Here is a 17,275-nt window from a genome sequence, read left to right on the forward strand (position 1 = left end):
AGGTCATTTATAGCTTTTTTTATTATTACTGTAGCTATTGTACTGTTCTGCTGCCACAAAACATCTAATTTCATGACATATGCCGGTGATATTAAATCTGATTCTAATTGTATTTCTGACAGCCTCTCAGCCCAAGGAATTAACCTAATGAATGTCTCTTGAATATTTTTGATTTGGATACATTCTTCCTTTGGTAAGGAACTAAAACTCACAAACACCCTGTACAATTATAACTTATCCTTGTAAGTGGAACAAGTGCTACACATGCCCTTACACTTCCTCCCTCACCACCATTCAGGGCCCCAGACACTCCTTCCAAGTGATGTGACACTTCACCTGCGAGTCGGCTGGGGTGATATACTGCGTCTGGTGCTCCCAATGCGGCCTTCTTTATATTGGTGAGATCTGACGCAGGCTGAGAGACCATTTCACTGAACGCCTACACTCTGCCGCCAGAGAAAGCAGTGGTCACACATTTTAATTCCACGTCCCATTCCCATTCTGATATGTGTATCCTCGGCCTTTTCTACTGTCAAGATGAAGCCACACTCAGGTTGGAGGAACAACTCCTTATATCCCGTCTGGGTAGCCTCCAACCTGCTGGCATGAACATTGATTTCTCTAACTTCTGTTAATGGCCCCCTCCCCTTCGTACCCCATCCCTTATTTATTTATCTATCTATCTATCTATCTATCTATCTATTTATTTATCTATTTATCTATTTATTTATTTATCTATTTATCCATTTATTTATTTATTTATCTATCTATCTATCTATCTATCTATTTATTTATCTATTTATCTATTTATTTATCTATTTATTTATCTATTTATCTATCTATCTATCTATTTATTATTATTGTGATTTTTCCCCTTTCACTCTCTCTCTCTCTCTCTTCTCCCTCTGTCCCTCTCACTATAACTCCTTGCCCATCCTCTGGGCTCCCCTCCCCCTTTCTTTCTCCCTAGGACTCCCATCCCATGATTCTCTCCTTTCTCCAGCTGTGTACCTTTTGCCATCACCTTTCCAGCTCTTAGCTTTATCCCTCCCCCTCCTATCTTCTCCTATCATTTTGGATCTCCCCCTCCCCCTCACAAATCTCTTACTACCTCTTTCAGTTAGTCCTGATGAAAGGTCTCAGCCCAAAACGTCGACTGTATCTCTTCCTATAGATGCTGCTTGGCCTGCTGCATTCACCAGCACTTTTTGTGTGTGTTGTACAATTATAACAATTGCTCTTCAAATGAGACCAATGTCCCAGTTACCTTCTTTATATTGTACCTGCCTGTCACTGTTTTGTGTGTCATGACCAGAACATCTAGATCCATCTGACCTGAACTCACTTGCAGTCTCTCTTTGGATTCCTTTCACTGAAGTGCAAAACCTCACACTTTAAAGAGCAAAAAGATAACCACGTTCTGTAAAGTTTGAAAATCAAACAGATTTAGCAGAAGGTGTGAAGGAAGAGGGGTGCTAAAATGAGCTGCTAGAGGAACTCAATGAATCAAGTAGAACTACAGAGAGGAACATTAATGTTTTAGGTTGAAACCTTGATTTGGTTTGAAAGAATTGAAGGTGGGGTGGGTCAGGCAAGAACTGGCAAGCAATAGGTAGATCTATGTGTGGAGGGATTGACTGGTAGATGGAGTTAGGTGGGAGAAGGAAGAGTGGAGGAAGTGACAGAGGTTGAGGAGGATAGTTGGAGGCAATGCAGGCTGCAGATAGTGGAACATGATAAGAAAGGGAAAGTAGAGCATGGAACCAACAGGGAAGGGGATGCGAAAATGGGACATTAGGGGTAAGATGTGATGAAGGGCAGATGGAATGGGTAGGGAGGGAAAAGAAACTGGGTGACAAGGGCTGAAGGTGGGGTTATAAACAATGATGTTAGAATCAGAACCAAAATTAAGTTTAATATCACTGACATATGTCATGAAATTTGTTGACTTTGCAGCAGCAACAGCACAATGCAATACATCGTAATATAGAAAAAAACTAAGTTACAGTAAGTAAATAAATATATAATAGTTAAGTTAAATAAGTAAATTAAATAAGTAGTGCGAAAGGATGACAGAGACCTGACGGAGGATGAAAGGTGACCTGATAGAGGTGTACAAAATAATGAGAGGCATTGATCGTGTGGATAGTCAGAGGCTTTTTCCCAGGGCTGAAATGGCTAACGCAAGACGACACAGTTTTAAGGTGCTTGGAAGCAGGTATAGAGGAGATGTCAATTGTAGGTTTTTTTACGCAGAGAGTGGTGAGTGCGTGTGTGGAATAGGCTGCTGGCGATGGTGGTGGAGGCAGATATGATAGGGTCTTTTAAGAGACTCCTGGATAGGTACATGGAGCTTAGTGAAATAGAGGGCTATGGATAACCATAGGTAATTTCTAAAGTACATGTTCAGCACAGTATTGTGGGCTGAAAGGCCTGTATTGTGCTCTAGGTTTTCTATGTTTCTATGAAAATAGGAAGTTGTACCTTAATGCTTCTATACTTCCTGATGGTAATACTGAGAACAGTGCATGAGCTGGGTGATGAGGATCCTTAACGATGATGCCAACTTTTTGAGGCATTACTCCTGGAAGGAGTCCTGGATTCTACGGAGGCTAGTGCACATGATGGAGCTGAATAAGTTTTGCAGCTCTCTGCAGCTTACCTCAACCCTGTGCGGTTGTCCCCGTACCAGACAGTAATGCTGTCATGGTCCCGACCGTTAATTCCTCTTATTATCCTAATTCCCTTTTCCCCGTGTTGTCCTGGGCTCTGTGACTGGGGCACCTGATTCTCTTCTAAATCTGCTGCATAAAACCCTCGGCTCATGGCCAGACCGTTGCTTCAGCCAGTGCTGTAATTCATGTTCCCAGCTGCTTAAAATGGTGTATTCTAAGTTATACTTCAGAACCGAGGTTTACCTGTGAAACTCTGTCTCTCCATGTCAAGATTAGTATACTAAGCTTTACTTCAGCACGGTTTACCCGTGTAACTCCGCCTCTCCATGTTAAGAAAAGTATTGTCTGCTGTTTGCCTTTCTACGCTCTGTGTCAAGATATGTTTTGCCTGCCGTCTGTCTCCTGTTTGCCGTTCAGCTCCAGCAATGCCCTGTGTCAAGAAAAGTTTTGCCTGCCTCCTGCTCCTTTGTTCACCCGTACTGTTCGCCTGTGTTAATTCTGTCTCTCGACCGCTTAGAATTGTGTATTCTAAGTTCTGTTACCGCGTTGTTTGCCTGTGTTAACTCTCTCTCCTTGTTAATAGGAGCATTGCATACCACCTGTCTTCCTGTTCGTCCTGCTACCTGTTGTTCTCCTCAAGCCACGCCCGCATCCCTGGTCTGCCTCATTCCGCCGCATGCCTACACTCTCCGTTGGGTCGGTGGTTAAATGCCAGGTTCCCACCGTAGCGATCCGGGTTGGATCCATGGTCAAGCCTTCCTCGCTTCTCGGCTTTCCTCTGCCTAATCCTTGCTCCCCAGCCTTCTCTGTAACCGGTAATAAACACTTTAGATTACTCGACCTCTATGTCCTGCGTTTGGGTTCGCCCTGTTCCCTTGCAACACAATGGTCTGGCCACGGGAGGATGCAAAGTCGGGTTTTTTTGCAGCAGGGTTAGGAGAGAATCAGGTGCCGCAATCAAGAAGCCCAGGAGAACATAGGGAAAAGGGAATTAGGATAATAAGACGAATTAACAGTCGGGACCGTGACAGATGCAGCCAGTTAGAATGCTCTCCATACAGAAATGTCTATAGAAATTTTTGAGTGTTTTTGGAGACATACCAAATCTGCTCAAACAAATCAGGGCCACATCAAAGAAAATAGAACACTTACGTCCAAAGCAGTGAAGTGCAACAACAGAAGTGAAGCACTGGACATTGTTCAATACAAGTAGTAGCTTGTAGTTCTGTGTTCAGGCCCTACTTAGACACAGATTTGGAAAGGTTGACCCATAACATCACAGCCACAGTGAGGGCACCAATCCAAGTATGCAGTGGTGCAGATTCATTCCAGTGAGTCACATATTCAAGAAATGAAAGGGCAAATACTTGGTGTTAGTTTCAGCCTTTTGGAACAGACCCCAATGCTTTTGTAAAGCACCCATTGTTATGAACTACCACTCAGCTTATGATTTTAAAAACTCATCCCTTTTCATGCCATGTGATCCACCTCATGAGATTAGATGAGAGATGGTTCTTCAATCATTTCTACTTGAGCAGTTTGTGAGATAAGAAATCAACACTGCTTCATATTATTCAGCCTCAAATAACGAGGCCAACAACAACTGTTTAAAAAGCATGAAAAGACAAATAAATCATGCAAGAAATGAACTATTGACTTAGAGATTTTCTTCAGAGATAAAACAGACGTCATGCACTTCAGAAGGTTTGCTCCATCTGAAACGCTGATGCAATGAATATTGAGGACACATCTGAAGCGGCATCTGTAAAAAGGGAAGGTGCTCATATTTTATAAGATCATGTGCTGACTTCAGCAGGGAGGCCAGAGATCAGAAAATGGGATATGAGTGAGGGTATGGAGAGTAACACACACAAAATGCTGGAGGAACTCAGCAGGTCAGACAACATTCATGAAAAGGAATAAACCACCAACATTTTAAGACAAGGCCCTTTATAAGGGCTTGATTCTAAGACTTAAAAGAAATTCAAAAAGGTTCATGTGGACGACTTGATCTATCTTCCAATGCTTTCTGTCCCCAATTATTATATTCCTCCTTCTTCAGCCTTGTATCTCTTTCACCAATCTACTTCCAGCTCTTTACTTCACCCTTCCTTCATCCAGTTTCACCTAACACCTTGTATTTCTCCCTCGCCTCCCCCCACCTTTTAAATCTACTCTCATCTCTTGATTTTCCCAGTCCTGCTGAAAGGTTTCGACCTGAAACGTCGACTGTACTCTTCTATAGAGCTTGCCTGGCCTGCTGAGTTCCTCCAGCATTTTGCATATGTTGCTTAGATTTCCAGCATCTGCAGATTTTCTCTTGTTTGTGAATCGATAGGTGGGTAGCAAAGAGTGGGAATAAAGGTATCCATTTCTGGTTGGCTGCCGGTGACTAGTGGTGTTCCACAGGGGTCTGTGTTGGGACTGCTTCTTTTTACATTATCTGTCGGTGATTTGGATAATGGAATTGATGTCTTTTTAGGCCATGTTTGTGGACAATACAAAAATAGGTGGAGGAGCAAGTAGAGATGATGAAACAGAGAGGCTAGAGAAGGACTTAGACAGATTAGGAGAATGGGAAAAGTAGAGGCAGATGGAATACAGTGTCAGGAATAGATGGTAATGCACTTTGGTAGAGAAATTAAAATGGTAGACTATTTTCTAAATGGAGACAAAATTCAAAAATCTGAGGTGCAAAGGAACTTGGGAGTCCTGAAGGTTCTAAAGGTTAATTTGCAGGTTGAGTTGGTGATGAGGAAGGCAAATGCAATGTTAGCGTTCATTTTGAGAGGGTTAGAATATAAAAGCAAGGATGTAATATTGAGAATTCATAATGCACTGATGAGGCTTCACTTGCAATATCGTGAGCAGTTTTGTGCCCCTTCTCCAAGAAAGGATGTGCTGACATTGGAGAGGGTTCAAAAGAAGTTCACAAAAATGATTCTGGGAATAAAAGGCTTCCAGGCTTGAAAGGGAGTGTTTGATGGCTCTGGAACTGTACTCAATGGAATTCAGAAGAATGAGATAATGAATATTGAAAGGCCTTGATAGAGTAGATATAGAGAGGATGTTTCATATGGTGGAAGAGTCTAATACCTGAGGACACAGCCTTAGAATAGGGGGTTTTCCATTTAGAATGGAGGTGAGGTGGAATTTCTTTAGCCAGAGAGTGGTGGATCTGTGAATTTTATTACTATGTCAGTTGTGGAGGTCGAGTCATTTGGTTTATTTAAGGCAGAAGTTGATAGATCAAACACAAGGAAATCTGCAGATGCTGGAAATTCAAACAACACACACAAAATGCTGGTGGAACACAGCAGACAAAGGCAGCATCTATAAGGAGAGGTTGATAGATTCTTGGTTAGAAACATTAAAAAGAAACATAAAAAATCTACAGCACATTACAGGCCTTTCAGCCCACAATGTTGTGCTGACCATGTAACCTACTCTAAAAGTTACCTAGAATTTCCCTACTGCATAGCCCTCTATTTTTCTAAGCTCCATGTATCTATCAAAGAGTCTCTTAAAAGACCCTATTGTATCCGCCTCTACCACTGTTGCCAGCACCGCCTTCCACACACTCACCACTCTCTGTGTGAAAAACTTACCTCTGACACCCCCCTTGTACCTACTTCCAAGCACCTTAAAACTATGCCCCTTCATGTTAGCCATTTCAGCTCTTGGAAAAAGCCTCTGATGACCCACACGATCAGTGCCTTTCATCATCTTATACACCTCTATCAGGTCACCTCTAATCTTCTGTCACTCCAAGGAGAAAAGTCCAAGTTCACTCAACTTATTCTCATAAGGCACACTCTCCAATCTAGGCAACATCCTTATCAATCTCCTCTACATTCTTCCTATAGTATCCACATCCTTCCTGTAGTGAGGTGACCGGAATTGAACACAGTACTCCAAGTGGAGTCAGACAAAGGTCTTATATAGCTGTAACATTACAGAGATGCCTCTCCCCTGCCCCTCCCCTATTAGAAAACTTTGCATGGCTGTGGAGAGGAGCAGATGAGTGGGATGGCTTGACTGGTCCCTTTCTGTGTTGTAACATTCTGTAATCCTGAGCCTTGATTGAAAAATGTTAAAATGGCAGATCAGTAAGAAATTGAATCCTTACCACTAGCCCGTGCAGCAAAAATGCAAAGTTCCTCTGCTGTGTACTGTCCAGCACAGAACTCCAGGGTGTTTTCACCTTGCTCTCTGGTAGCATGATAGAGTTTAATCTTGAGATTGGAGCCTTCTGATGCCTTGTGTTCACACACTGTATCTTCGGCAGCAGGCATTTTTTAAAAGCTGTGTAATGCCGGCACTGAGAAATTAAATGTTTCCTTCCAGCTAAAGAGAAACAAGAAAAAATATTTCACTTTAAGTCTATTAATTTATCAGTTGTTCCATTATCAACATAAATATCTGATTGACAGTCAATATGGCTTTGAGAAGGCAGGTTGTGTCTCATGAGCCTGTCTGATTTTTTCAAGGAAATGACAAAACAAACTGGTGAAGGTCGAGTAATAGATGTGGTGCATATGCATCTTAGTAAGTTCCCCATGATAGGCTCATTCAGAAAGTCAGGAGGCACTAGATCCACTGAAACCTCATTACATGGATTTGGAATAAGTTGCTATTACTAAGAAAAAGGTGATTGGGAAGGTAGATAAGTCACCTGGACCAGACGGATTACAGTACAGGGTTCAGAAAGAGGTGGCTGAAGAGATTGTGGAGGTGATTGTGGAACCTGTACAAAAGGAATGGGTAGCACCTGAACCCGAGCGGACCAATATTCTGGTGGGCAGGTCTGTTAGAGCTTTTGGAGAGGATTTAAACTAATTTGGCAGGGGGATGTGAAATGGAATGAAGAGACTCAGGACAGGAAAAGAATATTGGTCCACCTTTGGATCAGGTACAACCTGTCCCTTTTGTACAGATCATACCTCCTGCAGAACAGATGCCAATGATCCAAGAACCGTAACTCCTGCCTCCTGCATCAGATTCTCAGCCATGCATTAATATGCTAAATCATCCTGTTTCTACCCTCTGTAGCACGTGGCACAGGTAGCAATCCAGAAATTACCATCCTGGAGATCCTGTTTCTCAGTCTTGTTCGACTGTGTCCATGTATGGTCTGAATGATAATTAAACTTGAGTAACACACACAAAATGGCCGAAGTGTTGACTGTGCTCTTTTCCTAGATGCTGCCTGTCTGCTGAGTTCCTCCAGCATTTTGTGTGTGTTGCAAGGATTTCCAGCATCTGCAGATTTTCTCTTGTTTTAGATTTGATTTGATTTTGATTTGATATGGCCAGCAAAGAAGCAAGACGGGTTATATGGGTTAACAATAGACTAAACTGCCCTTAATAATACCATGGGAAGATTGCATTCCATTGTGGTGAGCCTTTTCACAATTTTAAATGGCCTGTCTCCAGAACATAATATTTCCTCAGTCCTGTGCATTGCAAATGGATTTTGGGGACTCCTATTAGCAATTGAATCCTAAGACAGTTTTGCTTTTACTCTGGGTGGGCAGAAGTATATGCTTAACATAAGACCATAGGACATAGGAGCAGAACTATCTTCACATCATTCGCAAACTTTGCCACAAAGTCATCAAATCCTTTATCTAAGTCATTGACAAACAATGTGAAAAGCAGTGGTCTCAATACTGACCCCTGAAGAACACCACTATTCACTGGCAGCCAACCAGAAAAGGCCCCTTTTATTCTCATTGGCTGCGTCCTGCCTGCCAGTATCTTTCTTGTAATGCCATAGGATTTTATCTTGTTAAACAGCTGCGTGTGTGGCACCTTATTAAATGCCTTTTGAAAATCCAAGTAAATGACATCCACTGCCTCTCCTTTGTCCACTCTTCTTGTTACTTCCTTGAAGAACTCTTAACAGATTTGTCAGGTAAATTTCCCTTCAGAGAAACCATGCTGACTTTGACTTACTTTATCATTAGTCTCCAAATGACCTTATCTAAGAAAAGATGTGCTGGTATTGGAGAGCGTTCAGAAGATGTTCACAACGATGATAACAGAAATGAAAGGGTTATCATATGAGGAATGTTTGATGGCTCTGGGTCTGCACTTGCTGGAATTTAGAAGGATGGGGGGGGGGATCTCATTGAAACCTTTCAAATGTTGAAAGGCCTCGACAGGGTAGGTATGTAAAGAGTGTTTGCCGTGATGGGAAGTGTCTATAACAAGAAGGCACAGCCTCAGGATAGAGATCAGGGTGTCAAATATCACACGAAGAAGACAGGAGAATAGGTCTGAGAGGGTTAATAAATCAGCCATAATGGAATGGCAGAGCAGCTTCAATGGGCCAAATGGACTAATTTTGCTCCTATGTCTTATGGTCTTATTCCAGCACCTGCTATCTTTTGTGTGATAATGATTTGAATATTTGTATCCATTCATCCTATACTCTGTTAAAAATTAACATGTAACCATCTAACTTCCACTTTGTATTCTTTTAGCATATTAGCCTCTTGCTGATAGTTCCAATATCCATTGCCCATTGTTATTTGGCACCACTTTCTTGAACCACAGTAGCTATTCTGGTGAAGGCTTCAATGCTCTTGAGGAGGAATTCTGAGTGTTTGATTCAATGATGATGAGAGTTCATGGTTGGGATGATATGGGACTTGCTGCTGAACCTGCAGTGGGTGCTCTTTCCAAGCACCATCATTATGTTGAAGCTCCCCCTTTTATAAAGTTATTGGTAGGGTTACCTCGGCAAGTAACTGTGAATCATTTGTGGATGGTCATGACATGCTGGTGGAGAGGGATAGAGTCGTAGAAAAGTAAAACACAGAAACAAACCCTTCAGCTCATCTAGTGTATGCTGAACCATTTAAACTGCCTACTCCCATTGATGTGCACTGAGACCATAGCCCTCCATACCCCTACCAACCATGTACCTACCCAATCTTCTCTTAAACATGGAATGTACTTAGATGCACCACTTGTGCTGATAACTCATTCCATACTCTCACGTCCTTCTGAGTGAAAAAAATTTCCCCTCATGTTACACTTCAATTTTTCACCTTTCACACTTAACCCATGACCTCTATTTGTAGTCCCACCCAACCTTAGGGCAAAAAGCCTGCTTGCGTTTACCCTATCTATAGCCTCATAATTTCGTATACCTCTATCAAATCTCTCCTCAATCTGCTCTACTCTTTCAACCTCATTTACATCTTTCCTGTAGGTAGGTGACCAAAACTGCACACTATACTCCGAATTAGGCCTCACCAATGTCTTATACAACTTCAACATAACATCCCATCACCTGTACTCATCTGTGCTTAGATTTATAGAAACATAGAAATTAGGTGCAGGAGTAGGCCCTTTGGCCCTTCGAGCCTGCACCACCATTCAGTATGATCATGGCTGACTATCCAACTCAGAACCCTGTAGCTGCTTTCTCTCCATACCCCCTGATCGCTTTAGCCACAAGGGCCATGTCTAACTTCCTCTTAAATATAGCCAATGAACTGGCCTGAACTGTTTCCTGTGGCAGAGAATCCCACAGATTCACCACTCTCTGTGTGAAGAAGTTTTTCTTCATCTTGTTCCTAAAAGGCTTCCCCTTTATCCTTAAACTGTGACCCCTCGTTCTGGACTTCCCCAACATCGGAAACAATCTTCCTGCATCTAGCCTGTCCAATCCCTTTAGAATTTTATAAGTTTCTATTAGATCACCCCTCAATCTTCTAAATTCCAGTGAGTATAAACCTAGTTGATCCAGTCTTTCTTCATATGAAAGTCCTGCCATCCCAGGAATCAATCTGGTGAACCTTCTCTGTACTCCCTCTATGGCAAGAATGTCTTTCCTCAGATTAGGGGACCAAAACTGCACACAATATTCTAGATGTGGTCTCACCAAGGCCTTGTACAACTGCAGTAGAACCTCCCTGCTCCTGTACTCAAATCCTTTTGCTATGAATGCCAACATACCATTTGCCTTTTTCACCGCCTGCTGTACCTGCATGCCCACCTTCAATGACTGGTGTACAATGACACCCAGGTCTCGTTGCACCTCTCCTTTTCCTAATCGGCCACCATTCAGATAATAATCTGTTTTCCTGTTCTTGCAACCAAAGTGGATAACCTTACATTTATCCACATTAAATTGCATCTGCCATGAATTTGCCCACTCACCTAACCTATCCAAGTCACCCTGCATCCTCTTAACATCCTCCTCACAGCTAACACCACCGCCCAGCTTCATGTCATCCGCAAACTTGGAGATGCTGCATTTAATTCCCTCATCTAAATCATTAATATATATTGTAAACAACTGGGGTCCCAACACTGAGCCTTGCGGTACCCCACTAGTCACTGCCTGCCATTCTGAAAAGGTCCCGTTTACTCCCATTCTTTGCTTCCTGTCTGCCAACCAATTCTCTATCCACATCAATACCATACCCCCAATACCATGTGCTTTAAGTTTGCACACTAATCTCCTGTGTGGGACCTTGTCAAAAGCCTTTTGAAAATCTAAATATACCACATCCACTGGCTCTCCCCTATCCACTCTACTAGTTACATCCTCAAAATAATTCTATAAGATTTGTCAGACATGATTTTCCTTTCACAAATCCATGCTGACTTTGTCTGATGATTTCACCTCTTTCCAAATGTGCTGTTATCACATCTTTGATAACCGACTCTAACATTTTCCCCACCACCGATGTCAGACTAACTGGTCTATAATTCCCCGGTTTCTCTCTCCCTCCTTTTTTAAAAAGTGGGGTTACATTAGCCACCCTCCAATCCTCAGGAACTACTCCAGAATCTAAGGAGTTTTGAAAAATTATCACTAATGCATCCACTATTTCTTGGGCTACTTCCTTAAGCACTCTGGAATGCAGACCATCTGGCCGTGGGGATTTATCTGCCTTTAATCCTTTCAATTTACCTAACACTGCTTCCCTACTAACATGTATTTTCCTCAGTTCCTCCACCTCACTAGACCCTTGGTCCCTTACAATTTCCAGAAGATTATTTATGTCCTCCTTAGTGAAGACAGAACTAAAGTAATTATTCAATTGGTCTGCCATGTCTTTGTTCCCTATGGTCAATTCACCTGTTTCTGACTGTAAAGGACCTACATTTGTCTTGACCAATCTTTTTCTTTTCACGTATCTATAAAAGCTGTTACAGTCAGTTTTTATGTTCCCTGCCAGCTTTCTCTCATAATCTTTTTTCCCTTTCCTAATTAAGCCCTTTGTCCTCCTCTGCAGGTCTCTGAATTTCTCCCAGTCCTCAGGTGTGCCACTCTTTTTTGCTAATTTATATGTTTCTTCTTTGGACTTATGAAGGCCAACGTGCCAAAAACTTTCTTTATGACCCTATCTACTTGCGACAGTACTTTCAATGAATTATGGAGCTGTATTGCCAGATCCCTTTGCTCTACCAGACTCCTCAGTGTCCTACCATTAACTGGGTAAGACCTACCCTTATTGATCCTAATGAAGTGCTATCCATTGAATTTGTCTGATTAAATTTCATCTGCCATTTTCAGCCCATTTTTCCAACATGTCCAGATCCTGTTGCCAGCTCTATTCCTCGCTGTTCACGATACCCTCCAATCTTGGTGTCATCTGTAAATTTGCTAATCCAGTTAATGACATTATCATACTGATTTTTAATATAGGTGGAAAACAATAATGGACCCAACACTGATCCCTGTGGCACTCCACTAGTCACAGGCCTCCAGTCAGAGGGGCAATCATCTGCTACCATTCTCTGGTTTCTCCTACATGCCAATGTCTAATCCAATTTACTATCTTACCTTGAATGTTGAGTGACTGAACCTTCTTGACCAACTTCCCATACGTGACCATATCAAATGCTTTGCTAAAGCTCATGTAGATAACATCTACAGCTTCGTCTTCATCAGCTTTCCTAGTAACTTCTTTGAAAAACTCTGGAAGATTGATTAGATGCAAACTACCATGCACAAAGCCATGTTATCTAATGGGTGCATGACTACCCAAGTACTTATATATCTGCTCCCTTAGAATATCTTCCAATAACTTTCCCACCTCTGATATCAGGCATCTTGGACTATAATTTCCTGGTTTGTTTTCAGAGCCTTTCTTAAACAGCAGAACAACATTAGCTGTCCTCCAATGCTCCGGTACCTCGCCTGTTGTGGTATTTCTGCTAGGGTCCCTGCAATTTCCAGGTATGGAGGCAAGACAGATTATTAATATATACTCAGATATCATTTACCACTGAATGCTGTACAGTGGTTCACAGAAGGAGGAATTAGCCCAATTCCATTGAACAATAGCTCCTCCAGGTACCAACAAATGGAAATTAGGAAAAGGTTAATAACAAGTCACCACATATCTGTCAACATTCATTTTCAAAGCACACACAGTGGGGTGGGAGGAGGAGGAAAGGTAACTGGAAGACAACACTAAAGGACACCAAACATTTGCAGAATTATACTCCAAAAATGAGTTAAAAGGACAGAACCAGCATCATGTATCAAGATAGTAATCTCTTTCCTCCACAGCACTTCAAGAATTCAATTTTAATTTAACCTTCAATTCCTGGTGTCCACCTTTCCCTCTAGAAGTAGCAATTTAGCACACTACTAGTAATAATGAAATTAATGATATACTATTGCATTACAAGAATTATGGAGGATTCATCATTATGCGTTTAAATAAACTCATGTACACAAGACATTACATCTGCACAGAGCTAAAGTCAATTCCATACAACAGATTATAACTGAAATAAAATGGTCCTTTTGCTTCTCTGTGGACCTGCCTCCCACTGGGTCTGAGGGATCACCTTATCAGGCCCATGGAATTTAATTTGCCTCAAGACAGCAAACACTTCCTCCTCTGTAATCTATATAGGGTCCATGATCTTGCTACTGCTTTGCCTCTATTCTATATATTTGGTGACCATCTCCTGAGTAAATATAGATTCAAATATTCTGTTTAAGATCTTCCCCATCTTTTTTTCTCCATGCATTGATTACTAATCTAAGCTTCCAGAGACAAACAAGAGAAAGTTGCAGAATCTGGAAATCCAAGCAACACACACAAAATGCTGGAGGAACTCAATAGGCCAGGTAGCATCAATTTTGCTAATCTTCCAGAGGATCAATTTTGTCCCTTGAAAACTTTTTGTTCCTTTTGTTCTTTAGAGGGCACAGTTTTAAGGTGCTTGGAAGAAGGTACAGAGGAGATGTCAGGGGTAAGTTTTTTTTTTTACACAGAGAGTGGTGAGTGCATGGAATGGGCTGCCGGTGACGGTGGTGGAGGTAGATATGATAGGGTCTTTTAAGAGACTCCTGGATAGGTACATGGAGCATCGAAAAATAGAGGGCTATTGGTAACCCTAAGTAAATTCTAAGAAAGTACATGTTCTGCACAGCATTGTGGGCTGAAGGGCCTGTATTGTGCTGTAGGTTTTCTATGTTTCTACATAACTTAGGAATTTCCTTTACCTTGTCTGCTAGGGCAATCTCATGTCTTCCTTTAGCCTTCCTGGTTTCTTTCTTAAATATCTCCTTGGATTTTTTATATTCCATTTGTAGTTAATTTGTTCCTGCCTGCCTATATCTGCTATGTACCTTGTTTTTCTTCTTAACCAGGGCCTCAATATCTCTTGAAAACCAAGAGATTATTCAGACAGGTCATACAAGCTTTGTACTCTCAAAATTTCACTTTTGAAGGCCTCCCACTTCCCAAGTACACCTTTGCCAGGAAACAGCCCGTACTAATCTACACTTGCCGAACCCTTTCTGATACCATCAAAACTGGCCTTTCTCCAATTAGAATCTCAACACCTGCCTTGACCTATCTTTTTGCCATATTTACTTTTAGTGGAATTATGTTCATTAGATGCAAAGTGCTCTCACTGGAAAACGGAAATAAAAACAGAATATGCTGAAAACTCTTGGCAGTTCAGCCAACATCTATGGAAAGATAAACAGATAATGTCTTGGATCCTTCTAGAGTGTTAACTGAAATTCATTTACTGTAGAATGGCTCACCCTCTGGCCCATTTTAGAACTGGGTGAGAAAGTTTTGATTTGGCTTTGTAATGCTTACACATTGCTTGTTCTTAATGAAGCACTGCCAGTGTGGTGTGTGGTGAGTTACTATTTGAATGTTCTGTCCTATGTGTGCTGTGGTTCTATGTAATGATGTCAAAGCCAGCCACTGAGACATTGCAGGAAATAGAGCACTTTTTTTTACCAGAAGTGTGCCCTGGCCTTGTTTAAGGGGCTCAGATACTGAAACATTTCGAAATAGGCTTTCATCATAGCTCACAGTTGTGAAAAAGAGGAAAGCAAAACTGCAGTGACACAAAACAGCCAGTGACAGCATCTCTCCCCAGATACAGAAATACTCCACAAATACTCTTGGGCTTTGTAAAAAAGCAAGACGTTCTTACGCATGATTGAGTGGAGAATCTGCCATGAATTTTCATTCCCAAAGTAAAGTATTTTCCATTTGCCATTTACAGTTATTCACAGGCATCTCTGGAAAAGCCAGCAATTCTTGTCCATCCCTAACTGTCCTTAAGTGGGGATGAGTAGCCAGCCTGACAGGTTGCAGGCCCACTGGTCAGGTTTCTCCCATGGTACTTTAAAGTTTCAGGATTAAGAGCCACCCACAAAGGGATGAATCAGGACAGTGGCTTATTTTATTCCTCTTAGTGAGACCTGCTGCTTAAGTAACCTCGTCAAGTAAGCTCATTGCATCTTGTAGATGGTGTACAATGCAACCACGGTGCAGCAATGGTATTGGGATGGACTGGCTGCCAATCAAATACTTTTTTTGTCCTGTGTGTTTAAGCTTCCTACATTATCCTGCCTTCTCCCTGTAAATTTTGACACCCTGATTAATCAAGAACCTATCAAGCTCTGTTTGAAATATACCCAATGATTTGACCTACACAGCTGTTTGTGGCAATGAATTCCATAGATTTACCATCATCCAGCTAAAGAAAGTTCTCTTCATCACTGTTTTTAACGAGTGTCCCTCAATTCTGAGGCAGTACACTCTGGTCCTAGACTCTCCCACTATAGGAATTATCTTCTCTGTGACGAGAGACCGAGGCAGGGGTGGTTAGGATCCTAGTGTCGGAGTATCCGAGACTAGAATTCAGACACAATACATGACTGAAACAAATTTAGGGTTCTAAACTAGACGATAGATGAGAATCCAAAGTTGAGATGCCAATTAAGCACTAAACCTTAGTTGAGGTGCTCTTTAAATATAAAAATCCTGGCACCAAAACATGGCTGCCAATTGGCAGGATGGGCTAGAATCTTTAAAGGAGCTGCACCAGCTATTCATTTTATGGAGAGTTAGAGCATCTAAATCTCAGATGCTCGCGGAGTCAGGTGCACGTCATAACAGTCTCCAGACTTTTCAATATTCAATAGATTGCAATGAGTTCCCCCTTATACTTCTAAACTCCACCAAGTACAGGTGCAGAGCTATCAAATGCTTCTTATGTGTTAACCCTTTTATTCCTGGGCTTATTCTTGTGAACCTCCTCTGAATGCTCTCTGATGCTAGCACATCTTTTCTTAGATAATGAGTCCAAAACTCTCACAATACTCCAAGTATGATCTGACCAATTCCTTATAAACCCTCAGCATTACATTACAAACAAGAGAAAATCTGCAGATGCTGGAAATCCGAGCAACACACATAAAATGCTGGACGAACTCAGCAGGCTAGGCAGCATCTATGGAAAAAAAGCTATAGTTGATGTTTCGGGCCAAAATCCTTCAGCAGGACTGGAGTTAAAAAAACTGGGGAGTAGATTTGAAAGGTGGGGCGAGAGGAGAGAGAAACACCAGGTTATGGGTGAAATCTGGAGGGGGGGGCGAGGAAGTTGATTGGTGAAACAGACAAAAGGCAATGGAAGAAAGAAAAGGGGGGAGGAGCACCCGAGGGAGGCATTGGGCAGAGAAGGAAATAACATGAGAGAGGGAAAAGGGGATAGGAAATGGTGAAAGGGGGAGGCATTACTGGAAGTTTGAGAAATCAATACTCATACCATCAGGTTGGAGGTTACCCAAACAGAATATAAGTGTGGCCTTATCACAACATGGATGGACATATCAGACTGGGAATGGGAAGTGCAATTAAAATGGGTGGCCACTGGGAGACCCCCTTGTTCTGGCGGACAGAGTGTAGATGTTCAGTGAAGCAGTCTCCCAATCTATGTCGGGTCTCACCAATATTCAAGAGGCCACACTGGGACATCGAACACAATATATGATCCCCACAGACTCACAGGTGAAATGTCACCTCACCTGGAAGGACAGTTTGAGGCCCTGAATGGTAGTGAGAGAGGAGGTGTAGGGGCAAGTGTAACATTTGTTCCACTTGCAAGTGTCAGGAGGGAGATCAATGGGGAAGGATGAATTGACAAGGGAGTCAAATAGGAAATGATCCCTGTTGAAAGCAGAAAGTGGAGGGGGAAAGAAAGATGTGTTTGGTGGTGGGATCCAGTTGGAGGTGGCGGAAATTTCGGAGAATTATGTGCTGGACATGAGGCTGGTAGGTGGTAGGTAAGGACAAGAGGAATCC

The 17,275-nt window shown here is 42.0% G+C and overlaps 1 protein-coding gene across 1 annotated transcript in view; it reads right to left on the minus strand.

Annotated features, from left to right (window-relative positions):
* Positions 1 to 17,275, minus strand: part of LOC132405933 (tyrosine-protein kinase JAK2-like) — a 194,124-nt gene that overhangs the window by 150,423 nt on the left and 26,426 nt on the right. Inside the window, exon 2 of the mRNA XM_059990935.1 lies at positions 6,805 to 7,022. Coding sequence (XP_059846918.1) covers positions 6,805 to 6,970 — 166 coding nt within the window. The 5' untranslated portion in view covers positions 6,971 to 7,022. The remainder of the gene's footprint in view (positions 1 to 6,804; positions 7,023 to 17,275) is intronic.

The sequence above is a fragment of the Hypanus sabinus genome, chromosome 16 (assembly GCF_030144855.1).
Source record: "Hypanus sabinus isolate sHypSab1 chromosome 16, sHypSab1.hap1, whole genome shotgun sequence".
Classification (NCBI taxonomy): domain Eukaryota; kingdom Metazoa; phylum Chordata; class Chondrichthyes; order Myliobatiformes; family Dasyatidae; genus Hypanus; species Hypanus sabinus.